Raw genomic sequence first — 27,800 nt, 5'->3', positions numbered from 1 at the left:
TTATGAGTGGAAGTAGATAGAAGCATTCTGGCTACAGCAGACTGCAGAACAAACCTGTCAGATATTTATAGTATAATGCATTTTAGCACCTCAGCTAGCTTGCTTTCTTTTGCACAATCCAATCCTATCCAAAGACAGTAACAGACACTATGCTTTTTGTTTAGCCATGCCATAATTCCTTTGCTGCTCAAAATGACTGCTGGGAAGTAGGTATATTCAGGGAGGTAGCCACAAATTGCAAGCAGTGTTTTCAAACATGTTTTATTAGAGTAAGTGTAGTAACCAACAGTTACTAAAATAATTTAAAAGTAAATTTTATATGTGCCGTAGCCTACAGACATTCATACCACATTTATCAGTGCAGTCTGTATAGAGACAGTCCAATCTTTAGCTACTCTGAAATTCTAATCTTGAAGTCAAAATAACTACTTTGGCATGTAAATTTTTGTATAACCTCATCTTAAAATGTGATTTCATTCTAACATAAAACCAGTGAGAAATCAGATTCAGATACCTTAGTATCTGCTGTGAAACTGAACCCTGGCTTCTAGAACAGTGTTTCCAGTTTCTCTTCTACAGACAAAAGAACTGGCTGGATTTTAACCACAGTCTGAAGTAGAGACAGATGATTGCTGGATATCAAATGACTAGTGATTTAACACTTCAGGAGAAACCAGCAACGTGCATGTTCTTGCACTGTTACGAGGCATGACAAAGTGTGCAAGCTGAAAATGTATTGCCTGAAAATATGAGAATAACATACCGGTCATGGAAAGTAGCGCCCAAATAAGCTCTCTGTACCAACAAAACTGTTATCAAGCTTTCTGTTTCAATGATGCTGCTCTGTAATTTTTACTATAACTGACTTGGAAAGCCTTCCCTCTCCTTCACATCTATGATGCACTAATGAATCAAGATACAGAATTTTTGAAGCTGAATAATACACAAGACAGTGTTCTGACCATCCTCATAAGATCTAGTGCTTGATTTTGCAGAACCTTTTCAGAACAGTCATTTCTCTCTCTAGCTACATGCAAAAGAGCTTACCTAACGCTGGTGTCCACAAGATGCTTCCATCTTACAGTATTTTGTGTGCATGATTATATTCTAAGCCACCCCGCATGTTTCAAGTGAGAAACAGTGAAATTTAAGATGCTCTGGAGCTGGAATGCAGCTTTTCATAAGAGGAGACCAATACTTTGATTTCAAGATCACCTTTTCATACTTCAATATTTTGCTTACTGAGCACTAAATTGAGACAGGTTAATGCAAAGGCAAATGGAAGTACTAATGAAATCTAAAGAATGCCTGAAGCAGAACTAGAGATATACAAGATTGTGAAAGAAAGCCAAAGCTGCTATTTATTGCACACAAAAAAACTTCAAAAGGGTTCCCTTGTCCTCCCTCAACTCAAACGGAATGGTACAAAATCTTACCTAAGGTTTTAAGAACAGTTTTCATGATGTCAGAGTTCATTTAGGAAGTTCCAGCCTGGCAAAGTCTTTGTCTGCTTTATTATTCTTCCTCAGAGGAGACAGCACAACTTTCTGAGGGACTATATCGTAATTTAGATCTCTGTAACAATGTGAAGTTTTTCTTCCTAAGCTTTTCCTGCAGTTATTTTTAACCATTTCAACAGGGCTTTCAGCACAGATCAATGGTAGTATCAGCACAACCAATAGTGAAAAGCATTTGGGAGCATGAGGACTTGTGCTAAGCAGGCAGAAAATAAATCGTTATTTTGTGGAGTTCATTTTCTATTGACTCACCAGTGAACAGTTTTGCGGTTGTGAAAAGGGCTCAGGGGAAAGCCATGGGCAGGCCCAACCCTGGGGCAGCTAGCATATCTGTAATACAACACATACAAATCACATAGAAGGACCTGTACCTTCTGCCCTTGAGCATCTTCAGGCTGCTGCATGCACTAGAAAGAACCCTTTGTTCTGGAAAGAAAATATTTGTATCATGGTTATTGTCCATGGCTTAATTAAACACAGAGGAAACCATAGTCATGCATGTAAAAAACGCCACCTCTTCTGGCCGGCTGGCCAACATTCCTGTTTCACACTTTGGTTTGTTCAGATTTTTTGCATTTAGTCAAATTGTATGTTCACATGAAAGTATGCCAGAATGAATGTAAAGCTCATTCACACTTCATGAACCTATACGCACAGAATTAGTATTACTCATGAGCACTCACTTCAGGGGAAACCTCACACAAGGTTACCAGCTCAGGGAAAAAAAGAACATGAACTGACCACCATCACCTCTGAAAGGCACCGTGATTATTTATTTTCATGACATAGATTGGAAAATAAAAGTTAGAAGCACATGTACTCTTTTATGCAGTTCAAATAATGCCTTATGAATGATTTGAAACACTACAGCTGCACAAAATATATTTTGAAAAAGGTAGTGAGAGAAAAATGTATAAGCTTGTTCCCAGGCAATCCTCATTCAGGAGCTTTTAATACAAACATCTTTTACATGGACAAGAAAGAGGAAAGAACATGCTGGTTTGGGGGCTCTTGGACTACCTTGACTGTAGTCATTACATAAGACTTGGGAGTAAGTTTTCATAAAGTAACTGAATTCAAGTCTACTTTCTGTTTCCAGTTTTCTGCAATGTCTTATGCTTGCCACAGGCTGTCTTTTTTTACTTCCTTCTTTACCTCTATGGTTACTGGTGAGTGAGTATACAGGAATAACACTTATTTCTAGTTTAAGAAAAAATACAAGTAAAGATCATTAAAATACACCCTTATACTTTACACAGAATTCCTAACTGCATCCTAGTGTACTGTTACTTACCAATAACTGTGTCAGCAAAGAATTAATATAAGCTCCAGAATATTTAATGCTTCTAGATAATGAAAGCCACATTTTCCCACTGGGGTGGTATTAATCTTCCTGAAGCCAAAATTAATATCCTCTTGACAGTTAAGCATCCTGGTAAGATTATTTTAAGTGCATATTATTAGCATCCAACAACAAAACTATTGAATTTTTTCTTCTATCCTTGTTCACACAAAAGGCTGTGCTTGGGGTATTCATAGACTGTTACTTCCCCAGAGTAAACAGATTGCTAGTAAGTGAGCATTCTCTATGAGAAATTCTGAAAGAAGCAGGCCTGTTTTTTTCATACATTAAACTGGAATTACTCAATGAAAGATAAATGAAAAAATCATATACCAATATTTTGGATATGTAGAAACATTTCCATTCAGAAGTATCACATGCAGGTGTTTAAGCAAGTTCCAATTTAAGACTAGAAGCAAATTGCTACCAGAATGCTTACAAGTGAAAAAGAATGTCTGTAGTTAAACTGCAATCCCAGTACTCACATCCGCCTCCACAGCATGTTTATTTCACAATAATCTAAATTCTACCAGCTTAAACGATTTGTACCCACATAATAATAAAATTCCTCAGTGTGAAATCACTGGAAAATCATGTTCATGATTTTACTTCTGTTGCAATCAGTCACTGTTTCAGCTCCCAGTAAGTTCTATCTGTGTTCATGAAGGAACAACTATCCTCTGAAATTCCTACGGCAATCTTCACAGGTGCACTCCTGCAATAATGTGTATCATCTTCTGGCAGGTTTGGGGGTCTTTTTTTGTTTGAATGCTTTTAAAATTTAATTTTTCTGAAATTAACAACTTGACCTCTCTTTTTTGTTGTTGGGTGGGGGTTTTGGGTTTTGTTGTTTGAGTTGGGTTTTTTTTTTTCTGTAAGGGTGTGCACCCTTTCAAATTGCTTGGGAGACTGTCCATTTGAGAGAGACAAAAACGTTCTAACTTTGTAAGAGAACAGAAGAAAACCCAACAAGAAAAACAAAGTAACCTCATTTACGTGGCCTTCTGTCTACAAAGACTGAATCACCTCCATCATAAGGCTGATGAAGAAAAGACAGATACTACAAAAGATCATGTGAATGAAAACTTGCTAAACAATGTATACCTTGAGTTAGATTCATTTGTCACAATGTAGACATCGACAACATCAAGATCTACATCAGTCAGATGCCTAAAAGGATGACTGAGCTCGTTAGTGTGTCCTAAGGTACTCATTTATACTATTGGGTGAACAAACTGCACCCTAAACTGCATTAACTTTGAAAGTGATCTAGATGACTAACACAATGTAGATGTCCACATTGTAAATTTCAGCAGTTACATGAGATTCTCAACCCATCACCTCACATTGCATTGTAGTGTGTTTTGCCTATTCTCCATCAAGAGAAAAGATGTATTTGTTACATTTAAGCAAAGAGTTTAACTTTCCGACTCCTTATTCACACTAAGAATCTTTTTTACACTAACAGATATGTAAAGCTTGAAAGCTGTAACACGAAGGATGTTTATCACCACATGAAAGACTTACCATTAAGAATATAATTATTATCATTAAGCAACCACTATCAAAGGTTATCATATCAATGTATAAGCAAAGGTGTTTTCAAAAAGCATTGCTATTTCAGGTAGTACTAACAGCTGATATTTCTGACCCTACCTTATTAACTTCAGGAACTTTCTGCAAAGAAAGGCGTGAGAACATGTACACTTAGCCTGCTATCACAGAAAGGTGGCTAGCTGCACCGGTAAGTCAGGGAATATCCTAACTCTTACTTCCTGCAAATGGTCCAGAATGTCATTAATGAAGTCTGAGAGAGAGAGATTACAAGAACCCTTTGTTGAGAACCTGGCACATCTTTCCAGGTAACTATTGCTTTGTAGACATGCTCCAGTGACAAAAGCCATTTGGACACAGCACAGCAAAACAAGGACAATACAGCAATTTTGAGTTCAGAGACCTCAGTTTTCTCATTAACGGGTCAAGATGACCTAGATATTAAAACTGCATTAGACAGGGTTACCGAAATCATCAGACCACCTTCACTTTTTACCTACATTGAAATCCTTGGAACTGAAAGAACACGGAACAGCACAGGTCAGTCTGCCTAGCTGTTCTATCAGAAATATTTTCTGTGGAGACTATATCAAAGGCAGAAATTTTGATAATGTTTATTGATATCCAAAGCCAAATAGAACTATTTTGACAACTCACAGTTCCGAAACATGGCTTCCAGGACATGTCTGGGACAACAAGCAAAAGCATCTAAGTGCACCAGAATACCTGGGAGGAGGTCAACTACACAACTGCAAGTAACAAACTACTTAAAAAGGAGTTAGAGGTGCCATCAGGAAAAGATGAAGGATTAAGGAATTATTGTGAGATTCTCTATCACATCAGATGTTTCACATGTCACATGGTACAAACTGCCCTTTACGATTGCAGCAAGACATAAAGGAAATTGAAAGCACATGCAGTTAATGGATATTATGTCAAGACAAAATATCTCATCTTAAATAGCTACAATACAAATCGCCACAATATGAGCATACAGATAAAGATTTAAACAAGAATTTAGATTGTTTTAATATGCTAAAATGTATTTTAAAAACCTGGGGGAAATTTAGTGTTTCAAATTAATTTTTTAATAGGATTAAAATGTTCATGTGCCTATCAGGTCATAAAATCTAAAGCCTGTATGAACACCAGGCAAGTACAGTATCTTAACAGCAATTTTTTTAAGTCTCTGACATTGTTATGTTTATGAAATACCTACCTTCAAAAGATTAACATTCACAGCAAGCTGGTCACTTAGAAATATGAAGTTAACCCCTGTACACTGGAGGCAAGGTTATGATGATGACTAAAATATTTCATCAGGGTGTTGTTATGTAACCAAACTCAACTGTAACCTACTGTAACTAATTACGAGGGTAGTCAAGTAATGTAATGCATTACTATACACATTTCATGAATGCATTCACACTATTTTTTAATAGTTAACATTTCTACCTATAGAATTTGTAAATTTAAAATATTAAATGAACACTTAATTTGCAGTAAGGGATGCAGTAACACATCCCAGACCACCTAGTCCCTATGGACTCCCAGCAAGTCTAACTGAAGAATGTCACCTTATTATCATCTTCCCAATTGGTTTTCTATTTAATCTCTATTTAATTGCTCCTTACTAAATACTGTGACCGTATTATAGTTACCGTTATGTAAACCTAACCAAAGTAAAACAAAAAAAACTTGCAGAGTATATTAAAAAGTATATAAAACATCTGAACAATGTGAATGATTATGAATAGGTGAAAAAATTCTATAAACAGAAATGGTTTGCTACAAAAATCATGGCAGGCATTCTAACTGGTACCAAAAGACACAGCTTACATAGCCAAAACAACTTTACCTTTTGAGCAGTTACAGTTTTAAGCATACTATAAAAAGTAAAATACTAAATAAAAAGCTATTCTTCGCAGGTTGAGTTTTTAATCTTCTCTGTGGAGTCTTTTTCACAAACATCATGGTAAGCTAGCCAGCTGTCCTGGTTTCAGATGGGATAGAGTTAACTTTCTTCTTAGTAGTTAGTACAGTGCTGTGTTTTTGCTATGATTTGAGAACAATGTTGATAGCACACTGATGGTTTTGGTTGTTACTGGGTCATGTTTACACTAAATCAAGGAATTTTCAGTTCCTTGGGCCTTGCCAGTGAGGGGGCTGGAGTGGCACAGAAAACTGGGAGGGGACACAGTCAGGGCAGGTGACCCAAACTAGCCAAAGGGATATTCCATACCATATGACATCATGCTGAGTATATAAACTGGGGGAAGAAGAAGGAAGGGGGGGGACATTTGGCATTATGGCGTTTGTCTTCCCAAGTAACCATTACGCGTGATGGAGCCCTGCTCTCCTGGGGATGGCCAAACACCTGCCTGACGATGGACAGTAGTAAATGAATTCCTTGTTTTGCTTTGCTTGCTTGCGCAGCTTTTGCTTTACGCTTTTCCCCCACCCTTCAATTTTGTTATTATTGTTAATATTTTTATTGTTATTATTGTTCTTACCTCTTTATTCTGTTTAAATTATTAAATTGTTCTTATCTCAACCCTTGACTTTTACATACCTTTCTGATTCTCTTCCCCATCCCTCTGAGTGAGGGGGAGTGAGCAACTGGCTGCGTGGTGTTTGGTAGCCAGCTGGGGTTAAACCACAACACCAACCCCTCTTTTTTCCCTCCTCCTGTCAGCAGTGTACTTATTCTCCTCTAACTATGAACACTTCCCCCAGCCCTAAACATACTCAAAAGTTATTGCTGCTCTGAAGTTATACTTTAAAATTACCTTTTATTTTATTGCAGAATACCTCCTTTATCACATCTTCAGTTGGACAATGTAACTAGACAATATAAAAGACTGAAATTGTAGAAGGAAAAACAGACAGTAATGCATTTCCCTCCTGGTCCTTTGAAATTATTTGGTATTCCGTATGCTTGAAATTCCCAGACACAGCATTAATCATTAGCAGTGTATGGCTTTATATCCACTGAAATTAACGGTAACATCCTAAAAAGTATCAGAGCGTACAGAATTTAGTCTTACAACTGGCCATACCAAAACAAAGACTATTTTTCCTAGAAAGTACAAGTTCTTAAAACAGCAATGGATTATACTGTCTCTGCAGGCATATACAAACACACTCAGCAAAAACACTTTAAAAAAAAAAATAACCCTCCAAAGATTTACCTTGGGATGGGCCAAGTTTTTAAAAGACTCACAGCATTGTTTGCCTCTAAAATAATGAAAGCCTCTAAAGATACAACATGCTTAATCAATACAAGAAAATCTCCTTTATATCTTGTATTGGGTTTGTGTGGCAAAGTTTTGGTAGTGGGGGAGCTACAGGGGTGGCTTCTGTGAGAAGGTGCTTGAAGCTTCCTCTGTGTCCGACAGGGCCAATGCCAACCAGCTCCAAGATGGACCCACCACTGGCCAAGGCTGAGCCCATCAGCAACAGTGTAGCACCTCTAGGATACAACATTTAAGAAGGGGGGAAAAAAAAATGCTACAGCAACTGCAGCTGAAGAGAGAAGTGAGACTATGTGAGAGAACTACAGATACGCAGGTCAGCAAAGGAGAGGGACAAGTGTTCCAGGCACCAGAGCAGAGATTCCTCTGCAGCTTGTGGTGAAAGACCCTGGTGAGGCAGGCTGCCCCCCTGCAGCCCATGCAGGTCCACAGTGGGTCAGATATCACCTGCAGTCCCTGGAGGACCCCATGCTGGAACAGGTGGATGCCCAAAGGAGGCTGTGACCCCCTGGGAAACCTGTGTTGGAGCAGGCTCCTGGCAGGAGCTGTAGACCCATGGACTGGAGGAGCCCACACCAGAGCAGGTTTGCTGGCAGGACCTGTTACCCCACGGGAAACCCATGCTGGAGCAGTCTGTTCCTGAAGGACTGCACCCCATGTAAGGGACCCACGCTGGAGCAGTTCACAAAGAACTGTAGCCCATGGGAAGGGCTCACACTGCAGAAGTTCACAGAGAACTGTCTCCCATGGGAGGGATCTCACACTGGAGCAGTGGAAGGGTGTGAGGAGTACTCCCTCTGAGGAGGAAGGGGCAGCAGAAAGTATGTGTGATGAACTGACCGCAACCCCCATTCCCCATCTCCCTGTGCTGCTCAGGGGGAGGAGGCATAACATTTGGGAATAAAGTTGAGCTTAGGAAGAAAGGAGGGGCCAGGAGGAAGGTGTTTTTAATATTTGGTTTTGTTTCTCATTACCCTACTCTGATTTGATTGGTAATAAAACTAATTTCTTCCCCAAGTTGATTCCATTTAGTCTGTGATGGTAATTGTTGAGTCATCTCCCTGTCGGTATCTCAACCTGTGAGCCTTTGGTTAAATTTTCTCTCCCCTGTCCAGCTGAGGAGGGGCGTGATAAAGCGGTTTTGGTGGGCACCTGGCATCCAGCCAGGGTCAACTCACCTCATACCTGTTGAATGCCAGCAGCTTATACAATGGCTGAGCACTTGTAATGTAATTACCTTTTGTGCAGCAAGATGGAGAGCAGTTCTTCTACTACGATCAGCTCTATTAACATCAGCTCCAGCCTTCAGCAATGCCTCTGCACAGTCCAGCCTGTCAGCCAATACACAGTACATAAGTGGAGTTCTTCCGAACTGGTCCTCTTTATCTTTCAGCTCAGGGTTTCCTTAAAAAAAAAAAAAAAATCAAAAAATCACATAAAACAGTTAAGTCTATGAGTATGTAAAGAAAGCTAGTACTTTTTCTATTAAAAGGATATCTTATTATAAAGGAACAGGAACAAGGTGATCAACTCAAAGTTACTACTTTTCACGCTGTTTTTACTGACATTTATAGAACATTTCAGAATATATTTACAGAAAAAAAGTACATTGAGAAAACATTAGTTCCACAAATACACCTACCACCAGTAACATTCTTCAATGGCATAATTACAAATAATTTAAAAATAGTTATTCAGATCTTAGCTGAAAAGATTACCTTAAAAAATATCAACAGCACATAAACCGAACAGTCCTTCTGAAACCTGTAAACACTGTAACTAAAACAAGATCTGAAGCCTGCTCACAGCAATATTTATTTAAAAAGCATAAACATGCCAATATTATATCAATACAATTATTTACTTCATAGTACTTTACAATATGGAAACTACTAAAATACTTCTCAAGCTGTCTTGAACTGGTAAGGTTAGTAAGGCAGTAATTCAGCTAAATGAGAAGTCTGAGGTCTTATAAAAAAAAAAAGATCAAAACATTGTATTCTTATTCACAGTCAAAAAGAACCCTCCGAACATACTAGTGTACACCTTTCACTACAGAGTTTTGCATTTCTATTATGTCACCACATAGAAAGTAGCACCGATAAATTCATGGGTATCAACTAGCCTACACATCCCAACTCTAAACGTATCTCTCACATAGCCACTTTGTCTACAACTACTCGAGGAACACTGAATTTTAACAGGCAAGTTTAGTTTTCTTTTTAAATATTCCCTTGTTTGCATGACTTGACGCTTTAAAAGAACTCCAGCAGAAGCATGCTTTTCCTTTACAAACACCATCTTCACTCTACCCCAGCATATTATACTTATCTACGTATCCAGCAACTGTATTCTTAATTATAATTTCTGTTGCTTCACCCCACTGAAGAGGAAAGCAGATGAAGTGTGAATCAAGGGGAATGTCAAGAATTAAAACTCATTCCCTACCAACCAAGACTCTCACAAAAAACGCTGTTAAGCAGGATATTACCTGTTAGAGCAATCATTTGCTTGCTCACTCCATTTCTAAGTTCCTTTTAAACTGTTGAGTAAATACCACATTGTTCTTATGATTAATTCTGTAACATTTTCTCTTGCTTAGAAATTGTGATTTGCATTGAGAAAACTCTTTCTGCTCTGTCAAGAACTGCTTAGGAACCTTTCCAAACTGTTCTGTGAATGCAAATATAGAAAAATTTCTTTTCATTCTTCACCCATGGCCTTGTCTCTTCCCTGACTGCCCCTTCACCCTGATAATCCATTAGTTTTAAAACTAATTTTTATGCCTCTAGCAAATTATTCCCAAATATATATATATAAAAAAATTAAAAACCAAAATTATTTTACTGACTCGCATCTATCTTCCTCAGACACTGGTTGTTTTTTGAAGAACACCTTCTTGGTTTGTAAGACACACCCTCACACTGCTGTTTAGCCATGATTGTTTCTCTTTGACCTTCCTCAATGCTTTCTTCCATTAAGTGCTTTGGCATTCACTTTACACTGCAAGCTAGGAGCTTACCCTTTAGACTCATCTTTAGATTCTTAGTAGTAAGAGTTTTCATTTTGATGTCCCTCACCATTTTTAGAGTACACAACTATAGCTGGCTGCTCTTGCTTATCTGTATACTCTGGCCAAGAGTTACAAAAATCTCACTTAGTAGCACTGATTCAGGTCCTACACAGCACTCAAAAGCAACTCGAGGGTTGGTTCTTTTGTGGGTTCACCAGATTTTCTGTTGCCAGCCCATTCACGATTTCTAAAAATTTAGCTTTAGGATCATATCCTCAATAGCCATTTACCCAAAGCATATGAAAGTAATCTTCATTACTATTGTGTCTCCTGTCAGTTCAGACTCTCTGATCTCCCTTAGCATATCACACATATCACCATCTGGTCAGATAAACAGTAATAAAATGTTAGTACTACAGTTTTTTATTTAGACCTGTAAATGCAATCATTAAGTGGTTTGGTTTGGGTTTTTGGTTGGGGTTTTTGTTTGTGTTTAAGCTTGATTTATATGGTCATTTGTTACTCATTCGAACCCAAGACTTGCTTTCTGTTTTGGTTTTTAGATGTGTATCACCACTCCTCCACCCATATGGCTTCCATGAATTTATCAGAATACAAAGTATACAGAAAAAACATCATCCACATTGATGCCTTCCCTTTTGCAAATTTTATGTTCTCATCATATCATCAATAGCCTCATTTAAAACATGAAATTCTAGTTTTTCTATTAATTTTAGACTTCCATGTATGTGGAAAAAAGTGTATGTTTGGTTTTAATTTCTATGCAACTTCAACCAGTTTGAATACAGAAGATACAGAATAGCTACATTTCCACCTTTTGTAGATAAAACACTGAGAACTACATGTAGCCCTGTCAGCTCTTCCTCATTTTTCCCTTTAGCAATCTTCTCATAATGAGTATAACAGCTGAATATTGGATTTTTTCAATAAATAAATGACCAAAGTACATTTTTATACAGAAGAAAAATCAAATAATAAACAAAATAACAGAAAATTACATTCGTAAATATACACAGGCAATTTTTTTTCCTGTGCAGCTTTGCATAAGCACTATGTAAAAATCTGGTCTGAACTTTGCTTAGAATGGGAGACAGTAAAGTATCTGATAAATCTTATTCATTATTCTTCACATCAAAACAACAGATATCAAAAAAGCTTCATTTTATGGTAGCATTTTTAGAAGTAATTTTTAAGACTTAAAAAAATAATTTGCAATGTTTCTAAGGGGGAGTTAAAAGCTGGTTAAGTTGAAAAGTATTTGGATTATTATTTATGTCCTGTTATATATTTATATATTTTTTACTAACACTACATACTGTTTAAAATTCTACTCTTTATCAAAACTTTTTGAGAAAAAGTTCATTTACTGTCTTTCACTTATTTTCATTATTGAAGACCATAATTCTTTATTTCTGCTCAAAATGACAAGTTGTAAAATTTACTAAATCCATTAGCAAGCAAAATATAGAAGAAAAAAAATTCTGTCACTTGTTCAATTAATTCATGGCCATTAAGAAATAATCCAAAATGTAACTTATCAGTTTAAGAGGAGAATCAATTTTTTTTTTATTTTCCCTAACTTGTAAAAACATTTACTACAATTTCATTTCACAGTATTACAAATTTCATTGTGAACTGGGTGCAATTTCAGGACAACTTTTTCCTCTAATATTAGAAAAAAGTATTTTAAAGTTACACGTACATATTGTGAAGCCATCAATGTCTTACATCTCAGTATTTTAGCTAACAATAAATGCTTTTTTCATTCAACAGAGCATAGTACAAAACCAAAGCCAGTTATGAATAAGCATTCAGCCCTGTTTTGCAACATACAGATCTTGAAGTCCAAAGCATAATTTAACATGTCACTGCTCCCAGTCAACAAGCCAGTTTCTCCAATTAGCTAAGCAGTCACGTGCTCTTCCAGTATTAGTTCAGCCTAGTAATTTAGACATCACCAAACCATATTTAACTGTTCCGTGTTTAACATAGCCTCAGTAAATTTGTTAAAGCTGATGGGATTTCCACAATCACATGTATTTAAAAAAAGTAATATATAAACATGCATTTCTCCCACTAAGACACATGCACGTGGCTTGTGCTCATGTAACACTTGCTCTTACATCAGCAGTGTGCAAAACTAGTCCCTCTCAAATTCCATGTTTCCATTTTCTCATATAATGTTAGAGGATATACAGAACGTAGACTAAAAGAAAGAAATGAGTAAGGTCAACATGAGCAAAGGTGGCCTAAAGCTCAAGCATAACCCAATTAAGTAGAGCAATAGACATCTATTTTCATTTATAGCTCCCAAACAGCGATGTTGCTGATGACAAAGAGTTTCCATGACTACTCACAGTCTGAGTGAAAAACAAGCAAGACCTTCAAAACTTGATGCTGGTAATTTGCCTGAAGCTATTCCACTGGTTTTTAAGGTAAGAAACTATCTCCAGCTAGCACTAAGTTACTTCTTGTTATTATCTGGTTTGCTTACAAGACTCTGTGAGGCCCTTAGAATGGTAAAAGTCTTGTGGACGTTTCCCTAAAAGGGTGTCTCTGCACTCAAGCTAAGGGACAGGACAAGGACTCCGAGCTACTACATCACCATCTGATGTTAAGGGCCTAAGCTCATGAAATTCACTAACCACAATACCTTGAGGACTTCACAGTTGCAGCAAGTTATTTTGTGCAATCAAGCAAGCACAGGTAGCCTTCAAAACATTCATATATTAGCATATCTAAAATACGCCATGGCATAATTAAATTATCTTCCACACACCAGCCAAAGAAAGAAAGTCTGTTTGATACCCTTTCAGGATCAACATCCTCACCCCACCAGATTATGCATTCCATAAGCTTGTTGCCAGTGGAGGTCATGAACATCACAGAATCAAGTGGCCCAATTCCAAAATTTAAGTCATATTCATACCTCATCAATTCCTCACAGTCTACGCAAGCAGTCACATCAGACTTCTAACATTTCCATGCATTTTTCAAACCAGAAGAGGAGATAGGGCAGCAGGAGGATGTGAATTCTGCTTAATTATTAAGACATACCACCTCTTGTTACTTGCAAAAATCTTGTCTTTTGTAATATCTGATTTGAGTTTTATTCAACGTCTCATATGGCAGAAAATGGAAGAGAGAAGCAGAGAGGAGAAGGGAACAAAAACATGTAACTGCGTATTTGCCACCTGGAATTTATAGTTAACATTTACAATGAAACATCATATCAGAGATTTAGAAGCATTTGTATGCAAACAATACATAAGTGTCTTAGAATGAGGAGTTGGACTGAACAGGCACTTTAGTGTAACAACTACCATACACATTATGTGTTCTTATAAGCAATTAAAACAGTTAGACCCATCTTCTCAAAAGTCTACATAAAAGCATTATAATGCAAAATGATCCTCCAAACACAGAATTAACTTTTGCTCCCTTTTTGGCTAGGATTAAAATGATACAGATGGGGTTTAACACTTAAGAACTGTTAATTAAAGACACGTTCACTGTTGTATAAAACATAGAAAAGAAAGTAACTGAGTATTCCCCAAAGCCTGAGATCATACAATTCTAAAACAATGTGACACAGTACTAGGCAACTCATGCAATGCAAACAATTAGCACACTTTGTTTAGAGCACTGGTTATACAATAAACACTTGGCATGTGCTGTACTTTATGATATTTAACCCACAGGCTGTTTAGAAAATCCTGTAATCAAGCATCAGCAGTGATTAACAAAGGGACACTGTTCCAAAGCCCTCTTTCTCAATATAATTTTTCTGCTTACCTTTGATTTTGTGTATTTATGCCTCTTACTGTCACAGGAATGTCAAGAGGAACATAGTACCCAGAACACATAATCTCAAACACCTGTTCCTTTAAAATCACAGGCTATTGGGCAGCAGATTACACATGCATTCATACTCATGAATTATATGCAAATAAAACATATATGCTCGTATACAGTCACACACACTCCATCAAGCTACAGATGGGAAAAGGAATAATTACCAAACAGGTTAGAGGGACTGCTCTAAAAGACTGTACCCAGCCTCTATGCCCCTCCTATGTTAACAACTGAATAGGAAAAATTCAAAGAGAAAAGTAATAAATTTAGGGCTAAAAAGCCCTCCCTGAAAGGAGATAGTCAGAATTTATGTTACTGCATATACTGCTAGCTACATAATCAAGATGCACAACCTTGGCTGTCTTAGGAGAATGCTGTTAAGTGATACAGCATACACAGACATTACGCTGTCCTGAAATAGATGCTGCTGCTAAGTGCAGTCATGGAGTTCAGTGAGTAACACCAATTGCTCAATTTACTTTGGCACCAAGTTATACTTTCAACAGTGCCTGGTAAACAGCTAAAAATATTACTCTGATGCATTCTTCTGCTAGGCAATACTTTTTCTTTGGTCCTGTCCTAGCTAAAGTAAAGTCTGTGTCATATCCTGTCAAAACATGACAAAGCAGAAAAGCCAAATTTTGCTATTATAGCAAAAGCTGCAAGGATTATGCAGTTTTCTCTCCCATGTAAAAATAACACATAGCATTTTTATTTTGTTGCTGTGTAATCACCATTAAAAGTGATTTTCTTATCTGGCTCTAATGGCTGTTTTGTGGTACCAGCAACACAGAAGTACTTGTTCTTTTGCGTTTTAAAAATACATCTTTTGGCTGTAAGATTAACAAAACCCCGCTGAAGGTAGCTGTTAGCAACTGTTGTTGCTTCTGATTGCTAGCCAGAGGATTTGAAAGCTTGGACTTCTTCACTCCTCCATGTGCAGGCTGAAGATTTTTTTAAAATCTCAGGTATTTAAAGCTACTTCGTAGTTGCATCCCACAGATTTCTAAAGCATCTCCATATCAACTGCTCATCTGTTGTTTATAAAATGTTCTACAAAAGACTGAACAGATAGCATTAAATGCAAACAGTGTATGTTTGAACCATCATATGAGAAAATGAAGTTGAAGACCCAACAAGAAAATAGTCGTTTTAACCAGTGGAATGTCTATAAAGTTAGTTCCCTCAAATTTCTTCTCCTGTTTGAGTCAAATCACTTCTAGTTGTCTTTTGAGAAAATCAGATATACCTTGTAAAGAGGAACCATTTACAGCTTTCTAATACCTTGTAAAGAGGAACCATTTACTGCTTTCTGTACAGCTTAGACAATAAAAACACATAGCTTACTATCTTGTCTGCAATGCAGGTAAGCAGAAGATACATAAAGAAATTTGACAGTTGGTTTAATGTGATTACCATTAAATCCTTTACACCCATTAAAACTGACAGTTAACAGCACAAATACAGACTATTTCTTACTGTTTTACAATCCTTCACCCTCACCAAGCTCCAGGAATAGGATTTTCAAAAAAGGCTGAACAAATAGAACTTCTAGAGTATCACCTGGAATTGTATTTAACCAGAAATTCTGAAAATCAAAGTCCTCACCTATCGTATCACAGCCTTCTAAATGTATGCAAGATTGGTTTTGGAACACAGAATATATACTGCTGTTGAAAACTACTAACCTGGAATGTCATACAGTTCTTGAATAGAGGGAAGGCAAAATCCTGGGCTTTTTAATGGATGGGAATTTTTTTCAACTTCAGCTCAATAGGACCAGGCTCTTTCCTTGCCTTCAATTTGTCTTGAGAAACACTGTTAGTGTATCAGAATCAAAGTAATGAAAAGGTTGGCTGACTTCGTCCCCAAATACTACACTGCAAGAAAACTTAATTAACTTTACTAATTGATCTGTAAAAATAAGTTTATCAAAAGTCTCACAAAAGCAATTCCAAAAATGCCAAAATATTTCAGCCCAAAGCACTTTTCCAGAACTTCAAATCCCCTGAAACAGGAGTCCTGAATAACTCTTCTGGTTATATCATATACCAACTTTCTATTTTACTTCACACAGAAGTACCAAAGGCAACAGGAAATAAAAAGTATGAGAAATCTGTCATCTTTTCAGGACTACATTTATTCTAGAAATACATATAACCAAGAAATAAAGACATATCTTAAAGATTAGAGCAGTAAGTCAAAACCAAAAAGCTTCAGTTCTGAAGTAATCCAAATGCATCTACAATGAAAACATTTACCTGCTATTAGCTTTTGGAGGGTACTCTTATCTCCATTAACAGCAGCAGCATGCACTTCAGATGCTAATGAGGAACCACTGAAGAGGCAGTTTGCTGAAATATTCATACTCTTTCAAGGTATTACCACAGGTCAGATCTGCACCACCAACATTATTTGTAGGAATTCGGATCTAGAAAAAACCCAATAAAATAGAATTAATTTCATGAGCCATTAAAATGACTCAAACAATGCTAAAGAGAATAAACTGTTTAGTTAAAAATAGAAAAGAACAAACACATTTCTTATTTCATGGATTAAAACTACGTCTAGCCAAAGTCAACCAGAAAAAGCCTACATTAAGGAGATACATATGTGTATTTATTACAGTTTTGTTGCCTTCAACATAAATTTCAGCCAATAAGCTTTTCAAAAGTCTGCAAATAGGATAGTGTTTATCTACAAATCCCACAGACTGTTCTCCAGAGTGTTGCCATGCATGCTTCAACTCAGCAACCAATAAAGTTTGTTACTTGATATACTCCTCCAGTACTTTATCTGGCAGTATTTTTTCGTAATGGTTTCTGGACATATGCAGGACATGGTTTTTAAGTTGAAGTAGTACCTTTTATTTACCCAACTGGCATAACTGAAATAATCAGATCGGCTTTCTAGATCACTGATGTTCTTCAAACCTGAACAGAAGTGGGAAAATGTGTGTGCAAGAAAAGCCACAATGAATGAGACCAGAAGTCTGGCTCTAAATCCTGTCTCAAACTGGCCAACGGTAGATGCCAAAGAACAAAGACAGATAGATAGATATATTATATATATGAATATGATTTTATTCCCCTCTTCCAAACACTCTCCCAACCTGCAATTATTTCTAGTTCAATCACTTCCTAAAGTGGATTTAGTTTCTGTGTATTTAGTAGTCTGCAAATTCTGATAATTTTTTTCAATTAATTTCTCTGTTATAAACATGTCCAGTCTCCTCTTCAGATTATGCAAACTTCTAGCATCCACAACATCCACGCACCACAACCAAACACTGTATGGACAAACCACTTGCCTTCATCTGCTTTGTCCTGACTTTTGCCACCTGAGGGCTCTTAATCCTTGTACTGGAAGGGACAGTAAATAAACAATTCTTATCCATCGGTAAGTATTCTACAGATTTTTAACATATCCTCCCTGATCATATTTTCCTCTAGCTGAAAAAGTTAGAGCTTGCTTAGCTGTTATGCAGGCAGCAGCCTTTCTGTATGCGTGACTATTTTAACTGCCCTTTTTGGGGCCTTTTCGCAGTTCTGTTCTAAGCCTTTTGAGATGTGAAGAAAACTCACTAGCTATTCAAGATGTGAGCAAAACATGCATTTATGCAGCGGTATCATGGCATTCTCTTCTCTATTTCTTTCCTAAATCACGTCTACCACTACAGTTGTCTTCCTAGCCTCTTCTGAAACTGAACTGCTACCTTCACTGAACTACCAGGGCCTCAAGATCTTTATAATTTGCAGCTCAGGTTCACACACTACTTTAGAAATTAAGACGAGCCTGCACACTTGGAAACTTGTTGATTTTCTCCAAAAGTATCAAACACTTGAACTTCCACTTTCAATTCTTACCACACTTCACATCTGGAATGGAAAACAAACTGAGGTAAACAATAATTGTACACACCAGAAAAGAAGAGGAGGTATCACTGAGGCTGTCTACTGAATTCTGAGAATTTTTCACCTTATCTTTTGTTCCATGTTAATTTAAATATACTTCTTTTTTCATGTCCCACATTTACATCATACTACACTTGAAAAACAGCAAGAGGAAGCTGTTTTGCTTCAGTTGTTATTTTCAACCATCTCTGGTTTATCTGTTCTATAAATTTCATCTATTGCTATACAGCATCTGCTGTCATTAACTGCAGATGTACACCTATCAACATTGCAGGGAAATGTTATTAAAACACCAGAAAAACATTCACTTTTATGTAAAACGAAGTGAAAATTTCTACAGCAGATATTAAGCATGAAATAATAAAGGCCTTTATCTGCAAACAAAACCCCACAAAAATACCCCAACTTAATACCCTAGTATAATTTTAGACCCTTCTTCACAAGCTTCAAACTCACTTGGAGAGCTGATAAGAAAATTAATACAGGAAGCTTCATGGCAGATCTAATCAGTTACTCAAAGAACACCTGCACAATCACGATATCAGTTCATATCACATCCCTGGAATAATCACAAACATGGAACCATGTGGTTGTGCAAACCTGCTCATCAACACATCAATATATTCCATCCACTCCACATGAAAAACACTCAGGTATAACCCAGACATTGCCTAAAGTATACCACATGGCAACTGCAGACAAAACTTCCAGCACACTAGCATCTAAATTGCTGCTTCTCTATCTTGTCCTCAGACAGCCATGTGCATGCTATGCTTCTTCTTACAATGGCTAACTCTTTCCTGAAGTCTGTCTAGTTGAGTTCTGATGAGCCATGAAAGTGGGTCCACCATTTCCTAAGAAATGAAACTTCTCTCCCCTACAAAAATGAATAATGCTGTGACTAGAAAGGCATGAGACGCAAATTTCCCTAAGTACATACACTAGAATTCCTCACTACTAGAATGCTTCCTTGCTTCTGTACACAGATCTCCCTCTGACTTCTATCAGTCACTTCAGAACCTGGAGTTCTGAACAGTATTGCCTAGTTTTATCGCTCCTTAGAGAATGTGTGTAATAGAAATGTGCAATGGCTTACTACACTTTAATAAAGCAAGCAATTTCTCCAAACCCAACTTTTGTTTCAGGGACCCCTATAAAACCATTTCAAAAATCACTCTAGTCACCCAACAACCAACTTGCCAACACCAAGCATGTATAGCATTTGTACTTATCTGAAGTGAGCAGTTATTAGAGCCAAGTTAATTGCTTCTACACAAGCAGCGGTGCACTCCATTGAGAACACTGGTGTAGAAGTGTAAGGATGAGCTCTTGCATAACTTTATGAAAGTATTTTTCTCATCAATAGTTTTGGAGCTATTTCCAGTCATCTGAAACGTATGGAACAATGTAATCCTATCCTACTGCTCCCTTCTCCTGTGAACCTCAGAATAACATGACACTGATGTTGTTCAGTATCGCTTGGAAGTCATGAATGTTTCCATCTTTACTGAATTTGGTGAACCTCTCTACACTTCAGAAAAGCCATCAACCTTTTTTTATATACACTTGTTTTACCACATAAGTAGGTGATGCTTCCTAGAATCAGAACCATCATTAATGGATTCACAGCTTTGTTGATTTCTAGGAGCACAGAACAGAAAGGAGTTCAGAAAGAGTCTAATGTGACAGGAGGTTACCTGTATTTCCACTTTTAGAGCCATGTACGACAGGCTAACAGTGCCATAATACACAATAAATTACCGAAAAGTTCAATCTGACTTGGTGCTTAAGAAAGTCAAAGAAATTGCAGATGCATACTCAACAATGCAGGATGGGCAGAGCTTACATAAGCCCAAACAAGCCCAAATTACCTTTAAAATATAAAGCACAACTGTTTTAATTTTAGTGTAACGGCCCTTCAAACATTCCCAGTAATAGCTACAATCGCTGTTTTCTTTCAAGGAGGATAATAATGAATATTCATATTTTCAAAATACTTGCTCCATTCTCTGCTTCCCAAGCATCCCCTGCTCCTCCAACAAAACTGCTTTTCTGACCTTTTAAGGACATGTAATTGATGTTTCATTCAAAGCTAAACCTTTCCTCCCAACCCAGCAGTATGGTTTATGTTTTCTGTTCTCTTCTCTACATTATACTGGATAAAAGCAGATGAGGCACTTCTAATTCAGAAGAAACCAAAAGGGACGTGAAATTGAGTATCAGTTACAAGTAGCTGCAGTGCCTCACCCTACTTAACCATTACTTTTCTCCTCAGTTATTCCTACAGCCATATGAAGGAAACTATGATACTCAACTGCAATCTGAACAAGAAGAAAGGAAGAGAAGGGAAAAGGCTGCATAGCTGGACTACAAGCTACATAGTTTAACATGCACTTGGCATACAAGACTACAGTTTGTCTTCAACTTGACTGCACTTTTCCTCAAAAGATTCCTCTGGATACTGAGAATACATCAGGGCTCTCTACGTTGTTAAGTGGACCTACATGCATCATTGGAACTTTACACTTGCTGAAATTTTGAGATACTGGTTGTATTCCCCAAAGTTACCACTGATGTCTTTTCCTCAATTTTCTTTACATTTCACCCTTCTGCAAACAAATAAGCTGTAATATAAACTATCCAGGGATCACAGTGTAGAATTCAGCAGATACTGAAAAACTTAGTATAAGTACCAAAAGCAACCCAATTGCATCAACTATTATATAAAACTGACTGAATACAGAAGAGAAATAATAATGAAAAATAGTCACAATTTCCAGATGAAAACAAGACCCATATCTGCATAAAGTGTCAGTAGTCATACAGGTTAGAGCAGCAACTGATTATCTCTACAGCAATTCTCAGTGCAGTACCATAACTCCATTGAAAGAGCTAATTCTGCATCAGAGAAACTCTGAAATATTAAGACAAACTACAAAAGGAAAATATGTGACTTTCCTCAGATATTTCTCTTATGTATATGACAAACAGACGAACTGGTATCTGGAAGACTTGTTTGATAAAGACCCTCATTAACAAAAATGAGTCATTTATTCATAAGGGATGAAAAACAACAATAAAAAAATCAAGAAGTAAAAGATCTGCTTATAAAAAGTTACGCAACTGACATTATCTGTAATATGATTTGTATTACTCGAATCAAGTAAATAACACACTTTTTCTTCTTTAAGCTAACGTATACAAAAAGATTAACCTTGTCGAGTCACGTGAAATGAAGGAAGTCATAGGACACCAAGAGCTCTTCAAGGAATGTGAAATTTCATACTATAGGTCTACTTCACATTACACAGATAATCTGAATTACATAATTTTTCTATTCAGCAAAACAGAGGGTTGTTAAAATTTAAACAAGATCCCTCTACTCAGTATTACTGATAAAGGTTCCAAGTCAAGAACGAACTACTATGAAAAAATATCAAAGTATTTTTCTAATGTGAATTAATTCAAAAGATGTTCATTCTATAGATTGAGGAGCACAGGTTCTTAAGGTAGACACTGACAAAATGATAGAAGTTCCGATTTCAGACTATAAAAAAAGACATTTGTATATATACACGTATAGGTGTTTTCAGTCATGATACTGACAGGCCAAATGATTTTGCAGGGTCACACAAAGTCTGAGCTTGTCAGGCTTTCTCTGAAGCCAAATTGGACCTGACCTGCAAAAACCTGATGTATTTTCTTTTAAATGGCATTGTGCCTCATTTCACTCCTTACACTTGTGTACGTACTGGAAACGTAAAGCATACAAAGCACAGTCTCCCAGCATCTTTTTGAGACAGTTCGGCAAGATCTCAAAGCATATATAATATATTCTGTAAAGTCCAAAGTTTTACTGGAAGCGCACTGAATTGGAGGTGTTCTTCCTTGATTTCAGTACTTAGAACTGAGGAAGTGACAAAAAGCCCAAATCTATCGAAGTGTCAAGAATAAAACTGAATGATGACGTTCCACTTTAACACTATTATCTAGCTGAAATTTCCCAACTCTCCCACCAGCCGCTCTGCCCCCTCACGCAGGCTGCGTTCCCTCACCTCGCAAACAGAAAGCTGCTTCCCCAACTCCGAGGAAACGAAGACCCCAAGGCGCACAGCGCCCAAACACCCCTCATCTTCCCCACAGCCAACGCCGTTTCCCCAGTCCCGGCGGCAGAAGGACCAAGGCGGGACCCAGCGATGCCAAACGAGACGTGGACAACTTTCCACAGGCGCCGCCGGGGCAGCCCAACCCGCCCGGGCCCAGCGGAGGCGACCGGCCACCCGCCTCGGCAACGCAGCTGCCGCGCGCTTCCCGCCACCGCTGAGGGCTGGCAGGGCCCCCGCCCGCACCGAGGGGCCGCGGGCCGCCGGACCGGCAACGAGCCCCACATCCGACCAACAGCGGAACACGCTGCGGTGCCACGGACCACCGCCCCCGCCAAGGCGGAGAGGGTTAACCCAACCTCGCCGGAGCGCTGAGAGCCGCCTCCCTCCCACCCTCCTACCCCTCCCCGGCGCCGCAGCTGCGCCCCGTAACTCACCTCGACCCCACCCGCCGCCTCATTGCGCCGCCACCAAGCCCCACCCTCAGCGGCCGGGCGGGGCCGGGGCTCAGGCGCGGGCAGACGCGGTGCGTTCTGGGATCGCCCCAGCGCCCGCTCTCCTCCCCGGGCGGCGGCCGCTGGCCGGCCGAGGCGACTGGAACTACGCTTCCCGGCGTGCCCCGCGCAGCGCGGGAACCCGGAAGTGAGCGATGGAGGCGGGGAGCGCGGGGCCCCGCGGTGGAACTTGCCCGGGTGTTTCCTGGCGACGGGGGAAGTGAGGAGCCGCCGCCAGCGCGGAGAGTGGGAACCGCGTTTCTCCCCCTCCCGGGCGCCCGATCTACCATGAGACCCGCCATCTTCCCGCTCCTGCCTGACCCTGGTTGCCTCCTCCTTCTCCTGGTGAGCGACCGGCTCCCCGCGGCCCTCCCCTTCCCCGCCGCTCCCCCGCCCGGCCCGCCGCGGTCCCGCCACGGGGAGTATCGGCCTGGGCTGCGCGGCGTGGAGGTGGCCGGCGAGCTTCGGGGCTCTCCTCTCCCGACCGCCAGCGTCCTCCCGGCACACCCCGCTTGTGCGCGCCGAGAACGTGCCTCGGGCCGGGGGGCGGCCCACCATCCCGCTGCGGTGCCTCCCGTCGCCTCGCCGAGGGCCGGGGCCGCTCCGCCGGCACCTGCTCGGCGGGGGAGGGGAGGGAGGCGAGCGGCAGCTGCGGGAGCGGCCCCGGTTGGCGGAGCCCGGTGTTGTGGCCGAGGCTGATAGGCTGCGCACCCGGAACGGGCCGGCTGCGGGGCGGGGCCGGGCCTGGGCTCGGCGCTCTGAGGGCCGAGGCTGCGAAGCCGCCGCGGGCCCGGGTCGTAGGCCTGGTGGGCGACGGGACCTCATCTCGGTTCCCCGGCGGAGGAGGCCGGCGTCGCGCCTCCCCGCTTCAGGAGCCGGAGAGGGAAAGCGCGGGGAGGGAGCGGGGCCGCGCAGCCCCTCGGGCAGGAGTGGGACCCGGAGCCGCGGCTGCCGGGAGGGAAATGCCATAACGGTGCCTCTCTGCAGCCCGCTGCCTGTCGCCTGCGTTTCAGGTGCTGCCCCGCTGGAACTGAGGGGTGCGGGTTCCCGTGCCCGGGTGGAGACGGGGCTGCTTGTACTCCCTTCCCGTGACACGCCTGCGGTGAAGTAACCCATTCGAGCTCTGTGGCAGAAGCTGGGAAAAGTTCCCGAGCTGTCTTGCACAGTCGTCACATTTATCTTTAGTTGTCAGGCTACAACATTATTTTTTTTTTCAGGCTAGTATTACATGCATGACCTGAGCTACCTTCCGGCTTTGCACACACAAATGCAATCACTGGTGTGTGTGTTTTGTGGAGATAACTTGTCTGCGTTGTACTTCCATCTTTTTTTTTTTTTTTTTTCTTTAGCAGGCTGATGTAGCGATTCTGACTTTTCCAGAGTTGTATCAGGCCAGATTCTGGGCCATCCGTAGCATAAGTGACTTGCAGAGTTAAAGGAGACTTGTGTGAGTAAGGTTAATAGGATTTGGTGTGAAGATAGTAATGTGTTTAATCAATTTTAAATATAAAACATCTTGGAGAATAAAATTGGATGGAAAATGAAGGAATAATTGTAGGTAAAGGTAGATGGAGTTTTGGGGATTCAAAGGGAAATACATAGTAATATAGCTGCTAATGAATTAATTGGAAATAGGAGGACAGGTATTTAATGAACAATTACTCACTATCCCTTTGAATTGTGCACTTCTACCTGGATATGTTCTGGTTAAATTATTACAAATTTGCTGTAGTTTTAGGGTTACTAAGTATATGTATTCAGTAAGGTTTGAAAAAACACATTCGTAATGTTTATGTGTAGATTGCTATTTATAGTAAGTTAGCTCACCATATGAGAGATTAAAGTGAAGAACCCAGTATTTTCCAGTCATATCTGTGCTAGGTTGGTTTTCACCATTGTTTTAAGTACAGACTCCAATGAACAAAACCAAGGAGTATGTACTTTTTTAAAATGCCACTTAAACGGGCAAGTACAAGTTTGAAAATGTGGATGTGACTTTGTGAAAGTGTTTTTCTGTTTTCACGGTACTGTTGATCAATGCAGACTTAATATGCATCAGTTAGATCTATGTTTGCCAACTAAAAAAATAGGAAATGGCTAAGATCTGAAATTTCCCAGTGTTTCAGTTGCTATTTCTTTGTGTATGGGTCACTTAAACACATTTCAAATATGATTAAAAAGAACTGTATACCTAAAACCTCAAGAAAAATGCAGATCAGAGTTGATTTTTGTAAAAAAATATGATTATACATAAATGTTATTTGTGTGATTCTTCAGCATCATATCAGATGTGGCCCTGTGTTGAAAGGTGCCTAGTTACATTCTTGGCCAATGAGTCATTCTTTTTAGTAGATTTGTTAAGAGCTCTGGAAGAGTTGTCCTGAGCAAACTGGGAGTGGGTGGGAATCCTTTTTCTTTAAAATGGCTGAAAAACTCTTTTACAAAGTACGGAGTTTGTTTTCTTGTGGGGTTCAGAGAATCCAGTAAGGTCTACCAGATTAGGTTTAAAGTTCTGGTGAGGTTTTTTTTTCTTGTAACCGACAGGCATGAATACTTAAGACCAGCAACGTAGCCTTGATCTTGGTCGGTAAGGTTTGGGAGAGCTTTCTGCTCCTCATCCAACAGATGTGCCATCTAGCAGAGCCTCTTTGGGCATGGCAGTTGGCCTGTTTTGTGGATAAGTGAGTTTACTAGTGTTAATTCAATGGTTCCTAGAACAGAATCAAGTGATACGTAGCTGTGAAAACAGCTCACTAAGTTGGCCTTGTTTAGTAATAGCAATGAAGTTAAAAGAAAATATTTACATTTCCAGACTTCTGGATGAGCATATTTCTCTTCTAGATGGGAAAATTCAAATGCTGCAAAAGGAAGAAAAGATACAATGTCAATATCAAAAAAAGTTCTTTTGGGTAAAGAAGTTTGACAGTAGGAAATCACTAAAATGTTAGAGGGCTTTGGGTCTTACTCTGTTCTTCTCTCTGGTCTCACTGAAGTTTGGGTTGCAAGGATGGAGATTGTGGTGCAGAGCATTACTACAGGGATACCTACCAGTCCCAGCACAAACCCTTTTGCCTTCCAGCTTTTCATCCTCATGTGCTAGCATTGTACTGGGCTGCTGGGAGATGAAAAGGGGCTGGACAGACAACAGGGGAAGTACTGACTGGCATGACCCCTGCATCTGCAACACGGGAGCTGAGTGAAGGGACGAGCAGCACACAGCACGAGCTGTAAAGGATTGTGTACAGCTGATTGCAAGACTGAAATAAGAGATGTGACCCCTTGTACTAGTAGATTAAGATGTTTCAGCCACATTGGTATATTGCATAATACTTGGTGGGACAGATCTTTAAGATTAATCCAAGATAGTGGAATAAATGCTTATGGGACAGTGGGTCATCGCATTCTCCTGTGAGGAAGGGTGTGGTTCTTTGGCTTTGCTCTAACCAATAGTTCTGTAGGTTTGCCTCTACTTGCAGATGTGTATACCTTGCCTATAAAGGAAGTTCTAAAATGAGACACTCAGTTGCACATGCTTCTTCTGCATGTTTGACAGACATCTGTCATATTGCTTAGTACTTCACTGGGAGGGTCATGTGCAGTGTCCCTGAGCACTAGATGTGACTAGAGGAAACCACCAACTGATAGTAAGGGAAATGAAGGGGGAAGTTCTCTGTGGGTTTTTTTGTTCGTTTTTCACCCCCCTGCAACCAACTGTAAAAGGATTTTCCAGTTCTTGCACTTCAGTCTGTGGAGGTTTATTAAGATTCAAAGCACCACTACTATACCTTTTCTTTATAGCTTGTTTGGAAAGGTGTTGCGGGCAAACTGAGAACAGCTACTTCTTAATGTATTTGGTAACACCTTTGGAAGAGCTTGTTTGTCCTCTTGTGTTCTGAGAATGTGAAATGCTGGAGTGTTTTCTGAGTCTTAAAGCTTACCTAGTTTTCTAATTAGTAGCTTGCCTTCACTTGGGGTTATTAGGAAAGCCTAGTATATATTCCATTTGTGATACAGTAGCCTCGCTGTCACGTATGCTCTTGTAAGTTGATGCAGTTTATCTTTGGCAGATAATATTTAGTGTTACGGTTGGTCTTACACTTTAATGTTCTATATTTTTAGTGAGGCTTTCAAAATACTGCTTACATAGCAATGCGATTGCAGCTGTTAAAAGGAGTAACTTTTAAGAGGTACTAGTGAATGAACTTTTGAATTTCCTATTAAACTTTTAATAGGAAAAAATACTTCAGGGTAGTATTTCTGTTTCTTCTTTTACTACCACTGTATTTCATATCTTGTTAGTATGACACCAAGTACCCAAATAGTGAAAGTAAAATGAAATAAAATTGTCTTTTGACTTAATTTAAATATTTTTAAAATTAATTTTTAAAAAAGTTAAATGTTGGAGTAAGCATTTAGTAAGTTGCCCGAAGAGAAATTGAACTCTCTGTACATATTATGTATAGAGTATATTTTGGTGCATTTGCCGCTCTGCATGTGTATTAACAAACAAATTTTATAGTCAGGAATCCTGCTCAAAATGTAGTATTTTGAATTTGAGCATTAGTCAAAGATTGTAGTTACAGGCAAATTTTTAGACCACTGAGCCTTATACAATGAAAGAGTAGCATAGGAGTTCTGAGTTCTCCATCACCTGTCATGACCTCTAAAGAGTGAAATAGGAGTTATTTCACTGAGGACCTTTCTCTGAGCTGGGTAGGAGGGTGGGGAGTAGA

At 39.4% G+C, this 27,800-nt stretch overlaps 2 protein-coding genes across 3 annotated transcripts in view; one reads left to right on the top strand and one right to left on the bottom strand.

Annotated features, from left to right (window-relative positions):
• INVS (inversin) overlaps positions 1-23,096 on the bottom strand; it is a 98,546-nt gene extending 75,450 nt beyond the window's left edge. Inside the window, exons 1-3 of one of the 2 annotated variants that reach the window (XM_037382260.1) lie at positions 23,011-23,096; positions 16,818-16,987; positions 8,905-9,071 (exon numbers count right to left, since the gene is read on the bottom strand). In XM_037382260.1, coding sequence (XP_037238157.1) covers positions 8,905-9,071; positions 16,818-16,923 — 273 coding nt within the window. In that variant the 5' untranslated portion in view covers positions 16,924-16,987; positions 23,011-23,096. Of the gene's footprint in view, positions 1-8,904; positions 9,072-16,244; positions 16,375-16,817; positions 16,988-23,010 lie in introns of those variants that run through there. The other variant, XM_037382261.1, reaches the window with a different exon arrangement.
• Positions 23,097-23,240: 144 nt separating this feature from the next.
• The window catches only part of ERP44 (endoplasmic reticulum protein 44), a 55,282-nt gene continuing 50,722 nt past the window's right edge, over positions 23,241-27,800 (top strand). The window contains exon 1 of the mRNA XM_037382271.1: positions 23,241-23,412. Within this exon, the coding sequence (XP_037238168.1) occupies positions 23,356-23,412 (57 nt within the window). The 5' untranslated portion in view covers positions 23,241-23,355. The remainder of the gene's footprint in view (positions 23,413-27,800) is intronic.

Source organism: Falco rusticolus, chromosome 3 (assembly GCF_015220075.1).
Source record: "Falco rusticolus isolate bFalRus1 chromosome 3, bFalRus1.pri, whole genome shotgun sequence".
Lineage (NCBI taxonomy): Eukaryota > Metazoa > Chordata > Aves > Falconiformes > Falconidae > Falco > Falco rusticolus.
This window is presented reverse-complemented; position numbering and strand designations above follow the sequence as displayed.